This window comes from Choloepus didactylus, chromosome 1, assembly GCF_015220235.1.
Source record: "Choloepus didactylus isolate mChoDid1 chromosome 1, mChoDid1.pri, whole genome shotgun sequence".
In the NCBI taxonomy this organism is placed as follows: domain Eukaryota; kingdom Metazoa; phylum Chordata; class Mammalia; order Pilosa; family Megalonychidae; genus Choloepus; species Choloepus didactylus.
Genome location: NC_051307.1, coordinates 16,891,902 through 16,907,814, shown reverse-complemented (window position 1 = coordinate 16,907,814; position 15,913 = coordinate 16,891,902). Strand labels below are relative to the sequence as shown.

The following is a 15,913-nucleotide window of genomic DNA, read 5'->3' as shown; positions in this document are numbered from 1 at the left end:
TGGTGATCATTAATACAACTAAGGGAAAAATGATTTTTTAAGCAGTCATATTACTTTGCTGGTGTATATTAAGTAACTAGCCAACCAAATCCCCAGGATATTTTCAGCTAAGGGAATGACACAGTTTCCATGGACTCCCAACCCCCTCAAATGTCCCTGTGGAAGTCGAGTGGTTATAAGGATAAAACAAATTCCCTTAGAGGGGTATGTCTTTGAAAACAGCTAAGATCGCTGTAGTAAATTACTGTCCAAACTCTACTTCCTGCTCTAATAGGATGATCCATCTGCCTCCTGTGCCATGGAATTTTCCGGGGCCACCCACTGGACCAGGCAGAAGAGCCATCCCTGCCCCACTGACTCTGGGCTTGGCCATGTGACGTGGGCCATGGACTTGACATGACAAGCCTCCATCAGCCCTCCTGTGCTTCTACCTTGTGGCCATGGAAAGGCCACGACCGAGACAGCTAGTGCTGCCGCAGCCTGGACCCTGGAAGGAGGGGGCACGGAGCACACCTGAGCCTGACCTAAGGCCTGGAGTTCACCAAGAGAAGCCAAAGCTCAGCCAAATCTGGAATAAAAGTTTGTTGTCATGAACTGCTGGGATTTTGACGTTGCTTGTTACCCAGTAAAAATGGGCTAACATAGTCTCAGGGCATATGGTTTCTCTTCTGACATGTTTCCACACAGCAAGTACAATAAGGCAGAGCATGGGGTACAGGTTATAAGTACTGTTTCTTGCCTTGGGTTTCCTTCCGAATCTTCCTCCCAAACCCTGCAGGTGAGTTCGCCTGCGAGGCCTCTACCCTAACAAAGCCTGGACTGCACTACTGAGCTGGTTTTCTGGGGCCTTCTTCTAGGGGAAATACCCTCTTTGTCTTTCTCTTCCTCCTGCCCAAGCAAAAGTGATGTGGTACGTGGTCCAGCCCAGCTCTCCAGAGTTTAACATGAGGTTAAGAGGTTGAAGCCCTCACTACATCATCAAATGTTTCTTTGCCAGTTTTGTTCCCTGTGAACATATTTACCTTCAGGGACCTCCCAAGGTAAGTTGGCTGAAGACAGGACTCAGGTACCCCGAGTCCCTGGCATTTTAATATGAATTAAAGGAAAAAAATCAGATTATCAGAAAACACCTTTGTGAAAAGCAGGACATAATGAATGCAGCTCCAATGGTCCGCTTCTCTAAGTCTCTATGATTGTTCAAATATGCTCATCCAAGTGGTACTGTGAAACTACGGTTGGTCAGAATGTAGACCATACTATTTCCTCAGCACCTCCTCCTTGCTAAGTTTTCATTCTTGTGGCATCAAGTTCATTTTATCCTCTCCAATCTGAACACCATCAATTGAGAAGAAAGAGATAAAAGGGAACTTGACTCATTTTCCCTCATAATCAGTCGCCTTTGACCATTATACATCTGGCCCCAGTGAGGGGCCTTATTTCCTTCTTGTTGTTCTTAGCCTGCTTAGAGCTAAAACAAATTATTTTGTTCCTCTTCTTGGCATCTTTTCCAAGCCTTCATTTTTCTGAGCTGTGGGCCTAATACCAATACAGGTTTTTCCTACTCTCTAATACTGCTACTCAGTCAAATCTTCCTCCTTCTATCTTCTACACATTTCCTTTTACAATCTCAGCTCATGAGAGAACACTTGGTATAGCATTTTATCTCTTTGTTTCTTACAGGGAAGATTTCTTATTTGCTTGTCAGACTTTAATTGTCAAGGACCTCCAACGTCACTTAAGCCATATTCCTTTTCATAGTCTCTGAATCATATCTATCTTTTGTTCCTAAATTCTTTGTAATTCACTATCAATATCACACCTCTAGTTTTTAGCATTTAGGTCATTTGTTCCTAAGATTATTAAAATTGAATTAGGTGGCTCGGAAGAAGATGGCAGCATAGAGAGGAGTGGAACAACTAATAAACAACTAGGAATGACTGGTAAGTAATCTGGAATAACTGCGGGGGGACAAACGTGATGGTCCACTCATCATACACCAACCTGAATTGGGAGGAATGCCCGAGATCGCAGCATAAAATCCGTAATTAAAAACTGTGGATCCAAGCCAGGAGCCCCCTCCGCACATGGCCAGAACTGCAAAGCTTCATGGTGCTAGAGAGCAGCACTACCCCAGCAAGCGAATATAGCTCAGCTGAGCTCCAACTGGGGTTTTACTTAACAAACGTGGACTACTCAATACAAGATATGAATCCCCAACAAGCAGACAGAGGCTTTTAGCGATGACTGACCTTGGAGAGCTGGAGGGTGGCCACGGACTAGCCCTGAAGGGGGCTTTCTGTCCCTTTTTAGGCTCACTGGAGAAAGCCTCTGCCATTGTCAGTTCCCAGTGCTCTGACCAGACAAGGGTGGAGACAGCACAGGAAGAGAGTCTATTCAAATGTAAATGACCTCGCCCTGGGGCGTGCATTTTCCCTAAGAGGAAGAAGGTGGTGCCAAGCTCTACTACCTGCCTTCCATTCAGACCCAGACCCCAGAGCCCAGGGGAAAACACCCATGGGCCACACCTCCTTACACCAGTCTGGGCTACAAGCTGACAGGAGCCACCTGCTGGGAAGAAAATCACAGTGACTTGAGACCTCACAGGTTGTACCAATCTTCTAAGATAAACCCTGAGGGAGATGTGATACTACTGCCTCCTACTGAGACCTGAGCCCATTCTGGTCTGGGAAAACCTGCTTGGGGTAACCAAGGAAATCAGATGCCTTAGACAACAGAAAACTACAACCTACACTAAGGAAAATGAAGTTATGGCCCAGTCAAGGAACAAACTTACACTTCAACTGAGATACGGAAATTTAAACAACTAATACTAAATCAATTCAAAAAGTTTAGGGAAGATATGGCAAAAGAGATGAAGCATATAATTAAAACACTGAGCGTACATAAGGAAGAAATCGCAAGTTCGAAAAAAAAACTGGAAGAATCTATGGAAATGAAAGGCACAACACAAGAGATAAAAGACACAATGGAAACATACAACAGCAGATCTCAAGAGGCAGAAGAAAACACTCAGGAACTGGAGAACAATGCACCTGAAAGCCTACACACAAAAGAACAGCTAGAGAAAAGAATGGGAAAATATGAGCAATGTCTCCAGGAACTTAAGGGCAAAAAGAAAAGCAGGAATGCACATGTCATTGGTGTCCCAGAAGGAGAAGAGACAGGAAAAGGGGCAGAAGCAATAATAGAGGAAATTATCAATGAAAATTTCCCATCTCTTATGAAAGACATAAAATTATGGATACAAGAAGCGCAGCGTACCCCAAACAGAATAGATATGAATAGGCCTAGGCCAAGACACTTGATAATCAGATTATCAAACATCAAAGATAAAGAGAGAATCCTGAAAGCAGCAAGAGAAAAGCAATTCATCACATACAAAGGAAGCTTAATAAGACTATGTGCAGATTTCTCAATAGAAACCATGGAGGCAAGAAGGAAGTGATGTGATATATTTAAGATACTGAAAGAGAAAAACCACCAACCAAGAATCCTATATCTGGCAAAACTATCCTTCAAATATGAGGGAGAGCTTAAAATATTCTCTGACAGACAGACAATGACAGAGTTTGTGAACAAGATACCTGCTCTACAGGAAACACCAAAGGAAGCACTGCAGACAGAGAGGAAAAGACAAGAGTGAGAGGTTTGGAAAACAATTTTGGAAGATAGTAGCACAGCAATGTAAGTACACTGAACAAAGATGACTGTGAGTATGGTTGAAAGAGGAAGGTTAGGAGCATGTGAGACACCAGAACGAAAGATGAAGGATAAAGACTGGGACTGTATAACTCAGTGAAACCTAGGATGCTCAATGATTGTAATAAAAGGTACAAATATGTTTTTACATGAGGCAGAACAAATGAGTGTCAACACTGCAAGGTGTTAAAAATAGGGTGTGATGGGGGGGAAATAAAATCAATGCAAACTAGAGACTGTAATTAACAGAAACATTGTATTATGCTTCCTTTAATATAACAAGGCAATATACCAAAGCTAAATGTATATGGGGGAGGGGGAAGACAGAGGAAGGGTATGGGACTCCTGGCATTGGTGATGTTGTCTGACTATTCTACTTTAGTTTAATGCTGTCTTTCCTTTTGTCACTTCCTAGCTGTCATGTTTGTTTATTTGTTTTTCTCTTTTTTTTCTTTTGTCTCTACCTTCTTTGACTCTTCCTTTTTCTTTGTGGAAGAAATGGAGATGTCCTTATATAGATAGTGGTGATGGTGGCGAATACATAAATACATGACTATACAGGGAACCAACAATTGTTTACTTAGGATGGAATGTACAGTGTGTGAACAAAACCGTCTTAAAAAAATGGGTTGATGAAGAAACCCTGAGGGCACTATACTGAGTGAAATAAGACAAGACACATAAGGACAAATATTGCAGGGTCTCACTGGTATGAGCTAATTATAATATGCAGACTCACAGACATGAAATATAAGTTACCAGGATATAGAACAAGGCTAAGGAATGGGGAGCAGTTGCTTATTATAAGCAGAATGTTCAACTAGGGTAAACTTAAAACATTTAGAAGTGGACAGAGGTGATGGCAGCACGTTGTGAGAATAACTAACAGTGCTGAATGGTGTGTGAATGTTGTGGAAAGGGTAAGCTTAGAGTCACGTATGTCAGCAGAAGGAAAGTTGGAGGTTAAAAGATGGGGATGCGTAAAACAGTGAATGTTGTGGTGGACAATGTCCGTGATTAACTGTACAAATGTTAGAAATCCCTCTCATGAACTAGAACAAATGTATGACACTGTAACTAGAAGTTAATAATAGAGGGGCATCTAGGAGAAAAAAATACATCTATTGCAAACTATATACTACAGTTAATAGTATTTTAACATTCTTTCATCAACGGTAACAAATGTACTACACCAAAACTATGAATCAATAATGGAGGAGGGGTGGTTAGGGGTATGGGAGGATTTGAGTTTCCTTTTTTTGTCTTTATTTCTTTTCTGGAGTAATGAAAATGTTCAAAAAATTGAAAAAAACATTAATTGTGGTGATGGATGCGCAGCTGTATGATGGTACCATGGGCAACTGATTGTACACTTTGGATCTTTGGATAGTTGTACAGTATGTGAACAATCTCAATAAAAACTAAAAAAAAATTTTTTTAATTAAATTAGGTATCACAATTTAAAAAAAATGTTCATTTCTTTGACCCAGTAAAATCTGCTTTTGTCAGAGTTAAATAATCTACAATAAAGGGGGAATTTTATTTTGCTGAGTTGTTCTAACAAAAAAATAGAAATAAAAATACAAAAATAAAATAAAGGGGGGAAGTTACATGATCAAAAAACATTTGTGGTATTATTCATAACAGTCAATAAATGAAGCCAGGAAAATTCCCTTGTGACAGAAAATAAGTAAATTATGACTCAGTCACCTGATAAAATATTATGCAATAATTAAAAAGATTTTTTTTTGAAAACTTGAAAGTAACATGAAAATTATTTGTTCAATATAAAAAAAAAAATCAAGGCACAAAATTACTTTAAGAACATAGCTATTTCCACATATTCATGCATGTAATTTCAAAAACTCAAAAGAAACACCAAGCATTAAGAATAGTAAATTGTGTTGAGATTACAGTTTTTCTTCTTGCCCTTTTCTATATTTTGTGATTTTCCTTAATAAGCATAATATATCTTCTCTCTTACGAGTTTTACAAGAAAATGAGAAGAAAATCCAGAGTTAGCAGTGTCCTGAAGAATGTGCTACCTTCTGAGAGGTTAGATTATCTGTAAACTGAGAACATTCCCATGCCGTTTCTAACTTCTTGTAGACAAACAAAACAAAACAAAACAAGAAACACACCCGGTTTCAGTGTAAACTATGAATGCTCTATAGCATCCTCTACAGCTTACCCTACCAGGTTATCAGATTCTAACCCTATTCATTGTCTTTGAGCCATACTGCAACTCCTTGTAAGGTGCAGGTAACTGATAGACATGCAGATTCTGTCTTATCAGGGTAGTGATGTAATTGACTTCCTCCCCACTATGGAAAAACCAGTTGTGTTTTGTTTTGTTTTTTTCCATTTACAACTCATCTCAACATTTCTTTACTTCATATAAATCTGTGCTATTTTCATTTTTCCTTTGAATGCTTCATAACATCTGCCTGGTCCTCTCATATCATACGAGCAAAATAAATTCTTTAAGACCTTCCTTTTTACATCTGTATGAGTCAGGATTTTACCATTTTCTGAAAATGATCTTTTAACAGTCAGAAAACATGTTTTGTTTCCCCATGGACATAAAAATGAACCCCTTATATCTCTGAAAATGAGGTTGTTTTCTCTCGTCTACACAAGCAGATTCACCCCACGCCCTGGCCTCTAACCGCCTGTTTTAGTTTCCTTGGCTGTTCAAGCAAATACCATGCAATGGGTTGGCTTAAACAATGGGGAATTATTAGCTCATGGTTTTGAGGCTAGAAAAAAACTCCAAATCAAGGCATCATCAAGGAGATGCTTCTTCCTGAAGACTGGTGTTCTGGGGCTGGCTGCTGGTGATCCTTGATCCTGGGCTCTGCTGTCACAAGCAAATGCACATGGCGTCTCTCCTGCCTCTCCCTTCCCTTCCAGTTTCCACTGACCTTCAACTTCTGCTTCCCATGGCTTTCTCTCTATCCATCTGAATTCATTCTGCTTATAAAGGACTCCAGTAATAGGATTAAGACCAATCCTGATTTAGTTGGGTCACACTTTAACTGAAGTCACCTCATCAAAAGGTCTCAGTTACAATGGATTCACCCCCCACAGGAATGGCTTAAGTTTCAGAACATGTTTTTCTGGGGTATATACAGCTCCAAACCACCACACACCATCCTTCCAATCACAGCAATAGTGATTTTCCTCATCGTTTGCTCTGAAGCTTTTCTCATTTTTTTCAGTGTGGAAAACAAAACTGAATACAATATTCTAGTCTCATCACAGGGGACAGAAACATTGATGAATATTATTACATATTATGCCCCCCAATTCATCTCAGTAGTATCAGCATTTTTCTTTATGTCAGCCCTTTTCAATGACTTAAGTACACCTTACAGTTCACTCTAAGTCTTTTTCAAGTGTATCTGTCCTGTTATTGTTTCTTCTAAGTAGGATTTTGGGGAGACTTAAAAAAAAATTCAGAAAAAGTTGAAACTTTTCATTCATTCAACAAATACTTGCTGAGCACATACTATGTGCCAGACATTTTTCTTCACCTGTGGAGACACAGCCCTCCCGTTTGCTTACATCCTGAGGGACAGAGTCCAGATTATGGTAATGGAAATTCACTCCCTCACTTAACATAGAAGAAAACCAGAGGTCCTGAGGGTGAACGGGTGAGCATCATAAACACGCTAGCTATGTTAAGAATTAATCCAGCTAAGGAAGAAAATTCACATAGCCTAGGGTAAAGGCATAAAAGTTCCACCAAAATCTTCGAGACTATTTTATTTTCAAATAGCACCTTTTAAAAAAACAAGACCCAAACACAGCTTCACTGATCGGTGCTGTTGGGGATTGAATCATGCCTCCCATAAAGACACGTTCAAGTCTTAAGCCACATTCCTGGGGGTGTGAGCCCACGTGTAAATGGACCTTTGAAGATGTGGTTATTAGTTACGGTGTGGACTCATTTGTGAATAGAGTCTTTGAAGATTCTGTTTGGATGAGACCAAGTTGAGTCAAGATGGGCTTAATCCATATGGCTGGAGTCCTTGTAAGGAGAAGAAATCTAGAGAGAGACACAGAGAAGTGAGCAGAAGGCAGAAGTCAAAAGAGGCCAGCGAGGGAGAATACCACATACTGAAGCAGAGCCAGCACCATACCCTACAGACCTGAGAGGAAGCGTGGCCTTGCCGTAACTCTGATGTACTTGTAGCCTGCAAAACCACGAGGCAATTAATTCCTCTGGTGCAAGCTAACCCACTGGGTGGCATGTGTCATAGCAGCCCTGGTGAACTGAGATGGGTGCCCTGAGAAGAAGGGGGTCCTTACCTCTTTTTTCTCCCCAGTCTGTTCAGCAATCAGCTGGTCAAACACAGCGCCAAACTCTTCATGGATTTTCTGCATTTCATTGATATGACTGGCAACCTTGTTCATAGTCTTGATGGCCACTATAGGAAAACAGGTTATGAAATGAAATGAAGAGGCTATTTAGAGAGCTGGGAAAGCAGAACATCATTTTGGGCAGCCCAGAACTCACCGTCCAGGTGGTAGTGCTCCTCACTCTCTGCATCTGTTAGGGCGAAGAGCTCCTTCAACAGAAGTGGGTACTTAAGGATCCTCTGGATGGGCTTGATGAGGTAAGACTCGAGGGTGGATGAGTGCTGCTGCTTCGGGTTCTGGGCATCCAAGAACGCCTTGAAAGCCGTGTCTGTCCTGGCTGGAACAGTTAAATACAGCTTGTCAGAGAGCAACGCCCAAAGGACTCCCTTATCACAATTTTAGTCACTTACTCCAAGAGGCTTTTTTTACAGGACTGGACAGGAAGTGGGATTATTTGCTTGTGCATTCGCTGGGAGGCCCAATGAGTTAAATGGTAGCAGAGTTTGCAAATACTACAAACGTGGTCTTTCAGGGGCTGCTATTTATCCTCCTCTCCCCGTTTCTGCTGCTCTTTCAAGCATTTCACCACTGGTAGAACCACGCTTGAGGAAAGGCAGGAAAGACAACAGGTGCAGCAGGACAAGACCCTGCGCAGCTCTGGTTAATGGAGAGAACTGGATCTGCCACAGTAAATGCCTTTTATGTATGATCCGCTCTCTGTAAACTTGCAGCAACCAGGTGTGCTGGTTTGGAGCTGTTACATACCCCAGAAAAGGCCAAGTTCTTTTAATCCATTCCTGTGGGTGCAGATTTATTGGAGGTGGGACCTTTTGATTAGGTTGTTTCAATTGAGATGTGACCCACCCAATTCAAGGGGGGTCTTAATCCTTTACTGGAGCCCTGTATGAGAGGATATAAGGCAGAGACACAGCTAGAGCAGAGAGAGAAACACCCAGAGAAGAAAAAGGACACACAGGGGCTGAGAGAGAGCGAGCCATTGAAATCAGAACCCAGGAGCAAAGGACCAGCAGATGTCACCATGTGCCCTCCCATGTGACAGAGGAACACAGGATGCCAGCAGCCTTTCTTCAGAGATGGTATCCTCCTACCGATAGCTGAAAAATATGCTTCCCCCAGTTGAGCTTAGCAATCTACTCTTTGTACTTAGTTCCAGAAGGACATTAACTAGACCTTCTCAGTTCTGCTTACAAAAATAAGACAACAGAATAGCATTAAGAACACCATGTGGTCCAGTGTCCAGAAGGACATTAACTAGACCTTCTCAGTTCTGCTTACAAAAATAAGACAACAGAATAGCATTAAGAACACCATGTGGTCCAGTGAATCACTGACTCCCTCCTCAAAAGACAAAAGTTTGACACTCCTGAGAATCAACCAAGAAAAAGCCATGAAGACCCTGCATGTAAAAGAGCTTGATCTAAATCTAATCACTGAAACTGCTCGTGCCCGCCTCACAAAAATCCAGTGTCACCGCTGGCCTTATGTGCCAACGTCTCTAATCCTACCTGCTTTGTTTAAACCAATAAAAACCCATGTGCCAAACAGCCTGGCGCAACTCTCCCTGAGCACACCCACACTTCCCCCTAAAGCATGTACTCTCTTTCCTTTCAATAAACTTTCCTCACCTCACTTGCTTATACCTGCTTGTCTCATCTTTAAATTCCTTCTCACGACAAGATATCAAGCCTGAAACGGGGGCTCTTGTAACAAAGGAGCTCTGGTAACACTCTCACCTCTCACCCTACCTAATAAATTTTCTGCCTGCTTCCTCTATGCTGTGCTGTGCCCTTGAATTCTTTCTTGCAGCATGGCCAAGAATCTGGAAGTCGGATCTGGTAACACTACTGATCCTTAATTTGAACACTTTCATGGCCTAAGAACTGTAAATTGTAACTAAATAAATCCCCATTGTAAAAGCCAATCCATTTCTGGTACACTGCATTTTGGCAGTGTTAGCAAACCAAAACACCAGGTTTTAGCATCTGTAGTGCAGACCCCATCGGCCAGGGCTGTAGAGTCATCTCAGAGAAGAATGAACAACTGACCTGATGCAACCCAGACAGCAATTTCTCACCAGCCTAGCTTCTCAGCTCCACTGACAAACAGCTCTCAGGAGTGTGGGTCCCTAATCAGGTACAGTGGTACCAGCCAGTAGAGAGTCAGGAAGCCACGGCTAATGCCTTCCAGGTGCAAAGCAAGCAGTGGGAAAGGAAGATCTCGAGTTAGGGCAAAAAATGGGGAAGTGGGAAAGACAGTATGTCAGAGTTGACTTAACGGTGGACATAAATTAAAGAGAAAAAAAAGTTTCTGATAAAAGTGTATGTCCATCTCCAGCATCCAGGAGAGTGAGACAGGGTAGGAAGATACTGTAAAAGGGAATTGTGAAAATGTAAAAATGGTTCTTCTCACTATCTTGATTCAGCTAAAACAGCAGGGATGAGGGATGGTGCCATAAAGACCAGATTCTTTTAATCCCTTTAAACCCCACTTCGAGGAGCCAGACTCCATGGGTGCACCCATCATTTCTACTCCTTCTAGAGGAGAACAAACCCCTAAAGGAGACTGAGAGTGAGGGAATGGGTTGACCCATGTGCCTGGGAGACTCGGCCAGGCCTAGAGTTGGTGCCTGGGAGGCTCAGGCTTCTGTGGGAACATCCCAAATCAGACTCAAATCTGGAAAGTTTCTAGGGAACCCCCCAAATCCTCAAGTGTAACGACATGGCCATGGGCAGGTAGCCCATCACCTTATGGTGCAGGCAGATTGTTCCCATCCAACCTAGCTATGTGCCAGTTAGGACTTGTAGGCATGTATTTTGTTGATCTCAATCAAAGAGCTCTCTTCACACTCTTGGCACATTCAGCAATCAGAAGAAAGTGGGTCACACCTACTGTTTTAAGGGACAGTTTTGAAAGAGGCTATAACATTTATCAGGTGCAAAAAATAACGTGATTGAATTAAGAATAATCTACTGTGCAGGGTTTAATTTAATTGAATGATTAAAAATAACACAAATCGCTCTAAGGATTGTAATGGGTATATAATTTCACTGTAGAGCAAAGGGTTCTAAATGAGTTACTTTAACAATCTCACAACAGTTATCAATTAAAGGTTTTAAAACACACACACACACACACACAAACACACACACAGCTATACGACAACACAGTGACACAGGAGCATGTTCTAGGTCAGGCAGCAGGACAAGAAAATCTCCAGGTGCCCTTTAAATGTTTGTGCTGAACTAGAACTGCACTGCATTGCTTATTGCTAAGTTTGTCATTATCTGGCACAGGCCTTTTGTTATCCATGGACAGGCATATTAATATTCTTTTTCCTGTAATAGGTTTTAAATGAAGTCAGACTAGTACTCTTTAGCAGCAAACATAAACAGAAGAGCTGATAAATTATTTACATATTCAAGAGCTTGATCAGTAGCTGTTTATGTGAAGACAGTGAAGTTTTAAGGTAAAGCAAGCTGGTTTCCAGAGAGCCCTGGAAATCGAATGTTCTACTTGGTTCCAGTGTGTGCCCAGGAAAGGTTTCTTTAATCCTTTTACCTCTCACCAACAACCACAACCTGAACTATAGTAGCACAACTACTTTCTTGACATTGGCAAAATGTTCTGCATCTTCTCAGAACATGAAGGACACTGCAAATATGTTTTACTCTGATCCATACAAAGAAAAACATAATCACAATTTGAGAAATTTTCCTGAATAACTGAAACATTAGTAGTAATGGTGCTGGCTATTATCATACTCATAGGAATAAAAATAGGTGACGGGAAGATGAAACCCCATGAAAAGGTACATGAAGTATGACAGGTTACAACAGAAATTAATAGCAAATAGGAATAAAACAGCAGCTTTCAAAACCACCTGTTTTATACCATTGCAAAATGACCCCTCAATTCTAGCCAAAAATAGCTTGAGTTGAAACTTTCATTATAAGAAAACTAACAAAACTACTAATTTGAGATATTAACGCATTTCTTTCTTCAATGCCCATATCTGTGGCTTCTTGGAACATCTAGCTGGCACGTCAATGACTCGTAAAGATTTCTGCCCAACCGGGCAGCCAAGCCAGGGTGAATCAACCACTAACATGACGACCCCACCACCCAATCCTCGCAGGCCTTACCTTTCACCAGGACCTTGGGGACTTTTGTGTGGCTGGCGCAGAAGGCACTGTACAGCTTGAAGCGGTCAGCGTAATACAGAAAGGATCCCCCCAGAGAGAAGAGCACTTTCTGGATTTAATGAGAAAAAGCACAGGTGGTTCTTCTTCATCCTCATGCAGAAATACGAGTGGAACAAAAGCAAAGTTCACACAGCCCCAACTCTTCCCCTAAGTTACCATCACTCAGGCCTGTCTCACTGATGCTTCTGAACCTGCCTACTAGAAAGTATAACTTTGTGTTACCAGATGCTGGATTTTGTCTTCTTAGGTATTTACAGTGGAGATGTCATTGCTTTTCTAGTCCCTGTCTGCAATGTTAGAATGTTGATGAGAAAATGTATATGGCAATCTGGGGAAAGTCTTTTAGAAAAGGTAGAATTCTCTCATTAGCTCCTGTTGGGACGTGGAAGTGATGGACAAAATAAAGGCAGGGGACGCTCACCCCAAAAAAACACCCAGAAAACAGGGTTCCCTGACCACTACCTCCACCCCCGTCCAACACCACTATTCTCTTCCAGCAGGGAGCAGATAAGAACATAAGCATATTACAGAAAGAAACATGCTCGGCTCTAGGAGTTCAGTAACTCACCTACACACAGACTACATGCTGTAAGATTCCATTTATATAAAATTCCAGAAAATGCACACAAATCTACAGTGACAGAGAGCAAAGCATGGTTTCCTGAGGGTTGGGGGTGGGAGACAGGAGCAGGGAGGGACAGGAGAAAGGGGTCACAAAGGGGCAGAAAAAATGGGGATGACATTCATGTTCACCACCCCAATTGCAGTGATGATTTCACAAGTATACACAATATGTTAAAACTTATTAAACTGTACACTTTTAACAAGTGCAGTTTATTGTATGCCAATTTCACTTCAATTAATCTTATTTTTTTTTTTTAAAGTGCATGATGGAGATTTGTAAGCCATCACCACTGCATGCGAATCAAAGAGCTCTGTCGACTGGAAGTGCAGCACAGGAAATCTCTGCAATAAAGGAAAAGTCAACCAGGGAGGAGGAAATAAGCTGTAACCATTCTTACTAAGGCACTAATCATAAATCCTCATTAGAGTTGCAAGGACACTGTGTGCTGGGAGATTGTCTTCCTTCTGGGTAATGATAAGCATTTCCATTAAGCAAAGTTCCCCAGAATGGGATAAATTAATTTGTTTACTGGGGGGCTGTTCTAATTTGCTAATAGCTAAAGTATTAAAGGTCCCCTCATAAATAGAAAAAAGGTCAAGGTTAGCACATCTTCCAAAAGATGCACCGATTTAATGTGAGTCAATGACATTGGTTTTGCCTTTGACAGTCAAACAAGACACAGGCAGTGCCTCTCGTGGGCTCCCTTTAGGAAGGAACCCCCACTGGGCAGTCCAACGAAGACTTCAACACCATGAGCACAAGAACTTACCAAAAATGCGTAATGCTGCCTGCAATGTTTTATCGGGGGACTCAAATGGACCCACAGGCTAGCCCACCTAAGACACCAGGAAGCACTGTTATGCTATTTGAGGATGAGATGTACCTTAAATTGATCGACTCTCTCCAGCTTTTCCAAATCAGGTACCAGTCTCACCCCATCTTCTAGAGTTTTAAGGAATTCTACTTGAAACTCTACCATTTCGGTTAAATTTCCAAAGAGCACATCAAGCTGGAAAACGAAAAAGAATTTAATCCACACCGTATTTCATCAGTGTTCAGAAACTTAATTTACATACTAATACATAATATTTGTATCAATATTTATCAGTTAAGAGAGTGATCCCACGACCAGAGGGAGTGGGCAGCTCCTTAGTCTCTGAGCCTAAGCCAAAGAGTGTAATGGGGAAACAATTTGACCTATTTATTATGATTAAATGAATCTGAAATGCTTTCAGTGTTGTGTTGCTCCCCACGCCTTCTGCTTTACCAACAAGTCAACACTGCAGCACGATGCTTACAAAGTTAAGACAATTTCTACCATACCTCATCTTGGGTGAGAAAAGTTTCTTTTTGAAGGGGTTTCAGGTATCTCTCCATGAGACAGTTTAAGTCCTAATGGAAAGGAAATCTCATTAGTGCATCTAAAAGCCTATGAAGAATCTAAAGGAGAAAAACAGATTATGTCCCAAATGCTAACATTATAGTCTTTCACTCATTAAGAGCCAATGAAGCAGGGCTCAGTCAACTTTTTCTGTAAAGGGCCAGTTAGTAAACATTCCAGACCTTGCCACAACCACTCAGCCCTGCTGTTGTACCATGAAAGCAGGCAAGAAAATCTGTAAATGAATGAGCTGGCTGTGTTCCAATAAAACTTTATAAAAACAGAGCGAACTAGATTTTTGGCAGAGAGGCCATAAGTTGCTAACTCCTGATTTAAAGACTAAAATAGAGAATTAAAAACCAGTTACATTCTTTTAAAATGGGGGTATCTGTGAATGTCAGGGCAGATGATAATGCAAAGAAAACAGGCCTGATTACCCTTCTGCCTAGGCTCAAATTAGATTATGACAATAACACCCTCCAGTTTTTCCAAAACTAAACTGAGTTTTTGTGTTCTTCCAACAACACACTTAGATTGGCCAAAAGGATAATTTAATATTCACCCAAGTCTCCTTTCTTCGTCAATATATCAATTACATTTATCAATATATTGCTTTAAGAACTGATCATACTTCCTTAAAGCAAAATAGGTCATCATCACATTCAGAATAAAGGCCAAATTCCAAGCAGGAGACCAAGATATTCTTTATACTGGGAGTTATCTTTGTTGTCAACCATAGTTACAAAAGCAATATAAGTACATTTAGAAGAGGAGGGAAGGCAGGCCCTGTAGGACAGGGGAGGCGGGCAGAGCTGGACGTACTTTCACGTAGGTTCGCTCTGTCTCCAGGAGCTCACAGATCACCTTGCGCAGCTTATCGGCGTCCGTGAGCTGTCTCATGGTTGCCAGCTGGGGCCCCGTGGCGTCCTGGGGAGACGGGCTCGAGTCAGTCGTGTTCATCTCGTGCAGACTGCGGCAAAATGCGGCCACCTGCTCTGTGCTCTTCAGAGCACAGTTGAAAAGGCAAAGCAGATGCAGTTATCCCTAATCAGGAGACTTGTCTGGATGGTGTCCCTCCCACAGGTGTTCTTCCTGGCTCACGAAATGTCACACGTGAATTCCACCTCATGAGTTGCTCCACACGCTGAGTGTTCAAACAAGCCTAATAACGACAGCTAACATTCACGGAGCGCTTCCTGGATGCCAGGTACAGATCTGAAGCATTTAATCCCTACCCACCCCCACAACGTGGTGAGTCAGGGTGATTACCATCCCCGTTGAACAGCTGAGAAAACTGAGGCCCTGAGAGATTACATAACTCATCCAAGATTACCCAGCTTGTAAGTGGCAGAGCTGGGATGCGGACTAGACAGTAGGGCTGCAAAGCTGAGTTCTTACCCACTCCACTTATATATGAGGAGACATGGAGAAGTTAAGTGCATTTCATCCAAAGTACAAGGCGAATTAATTGTCAGACTCCCACTTAAGTGCACTATCTACCACTTTGCAATGTTATATGACAATTTTACAAGCTAAGACTCTCCCTCTCTGTTAATAATTGACACTGAAGCAATTTTATAGATGAAGACAGATACCCAA

General features: G+C 41.7%; 1 protein-coding gene across 3 annotated transcripts in view; it reads right to left on the bottom strand.

The window, feature by feature from the left end:
- TIAM1 (TIAM Rac1 associated GEF 1) overlaps window positions 1-15,913 on the bottom strand; it is a 204,945-nt gene that overhangs the window by 16,321 nt on the left and 172,711 nt on the right. For all 3 annotated transcript variants that reach the window (XM_037832689.1, XM_037832706.1, XM_037832697.1), the window contains 6 exons: window positions 15,137-15,316; window positions 14,257-14,325; window positions 13,817-13,942; window positions 12,249-12,357; window positions 8,243-8,422; window positions 8,035-8,153 (listed from right to left, as the gene is read on the bottom strand). In XM_037832689.1, coding sequence (XP_037688617.1) covers window positions 8,035-8,153; window positions 8,243-8,422; window positions 12,249-12,357; window positions 13,817-13,942; window positions 14,257-14,325; window positions 15,137-15,316 — 783 coding nt within the window. The remainder of the gene's footprint in view (window positions 1-8,034; window positions 8,154-8,242; window positions 8,423-12,248; window positions 12,358-13,816; window positions 13,943-14,256; window positions 14,326-15,136; window positions 15,317-15,913) is intronic.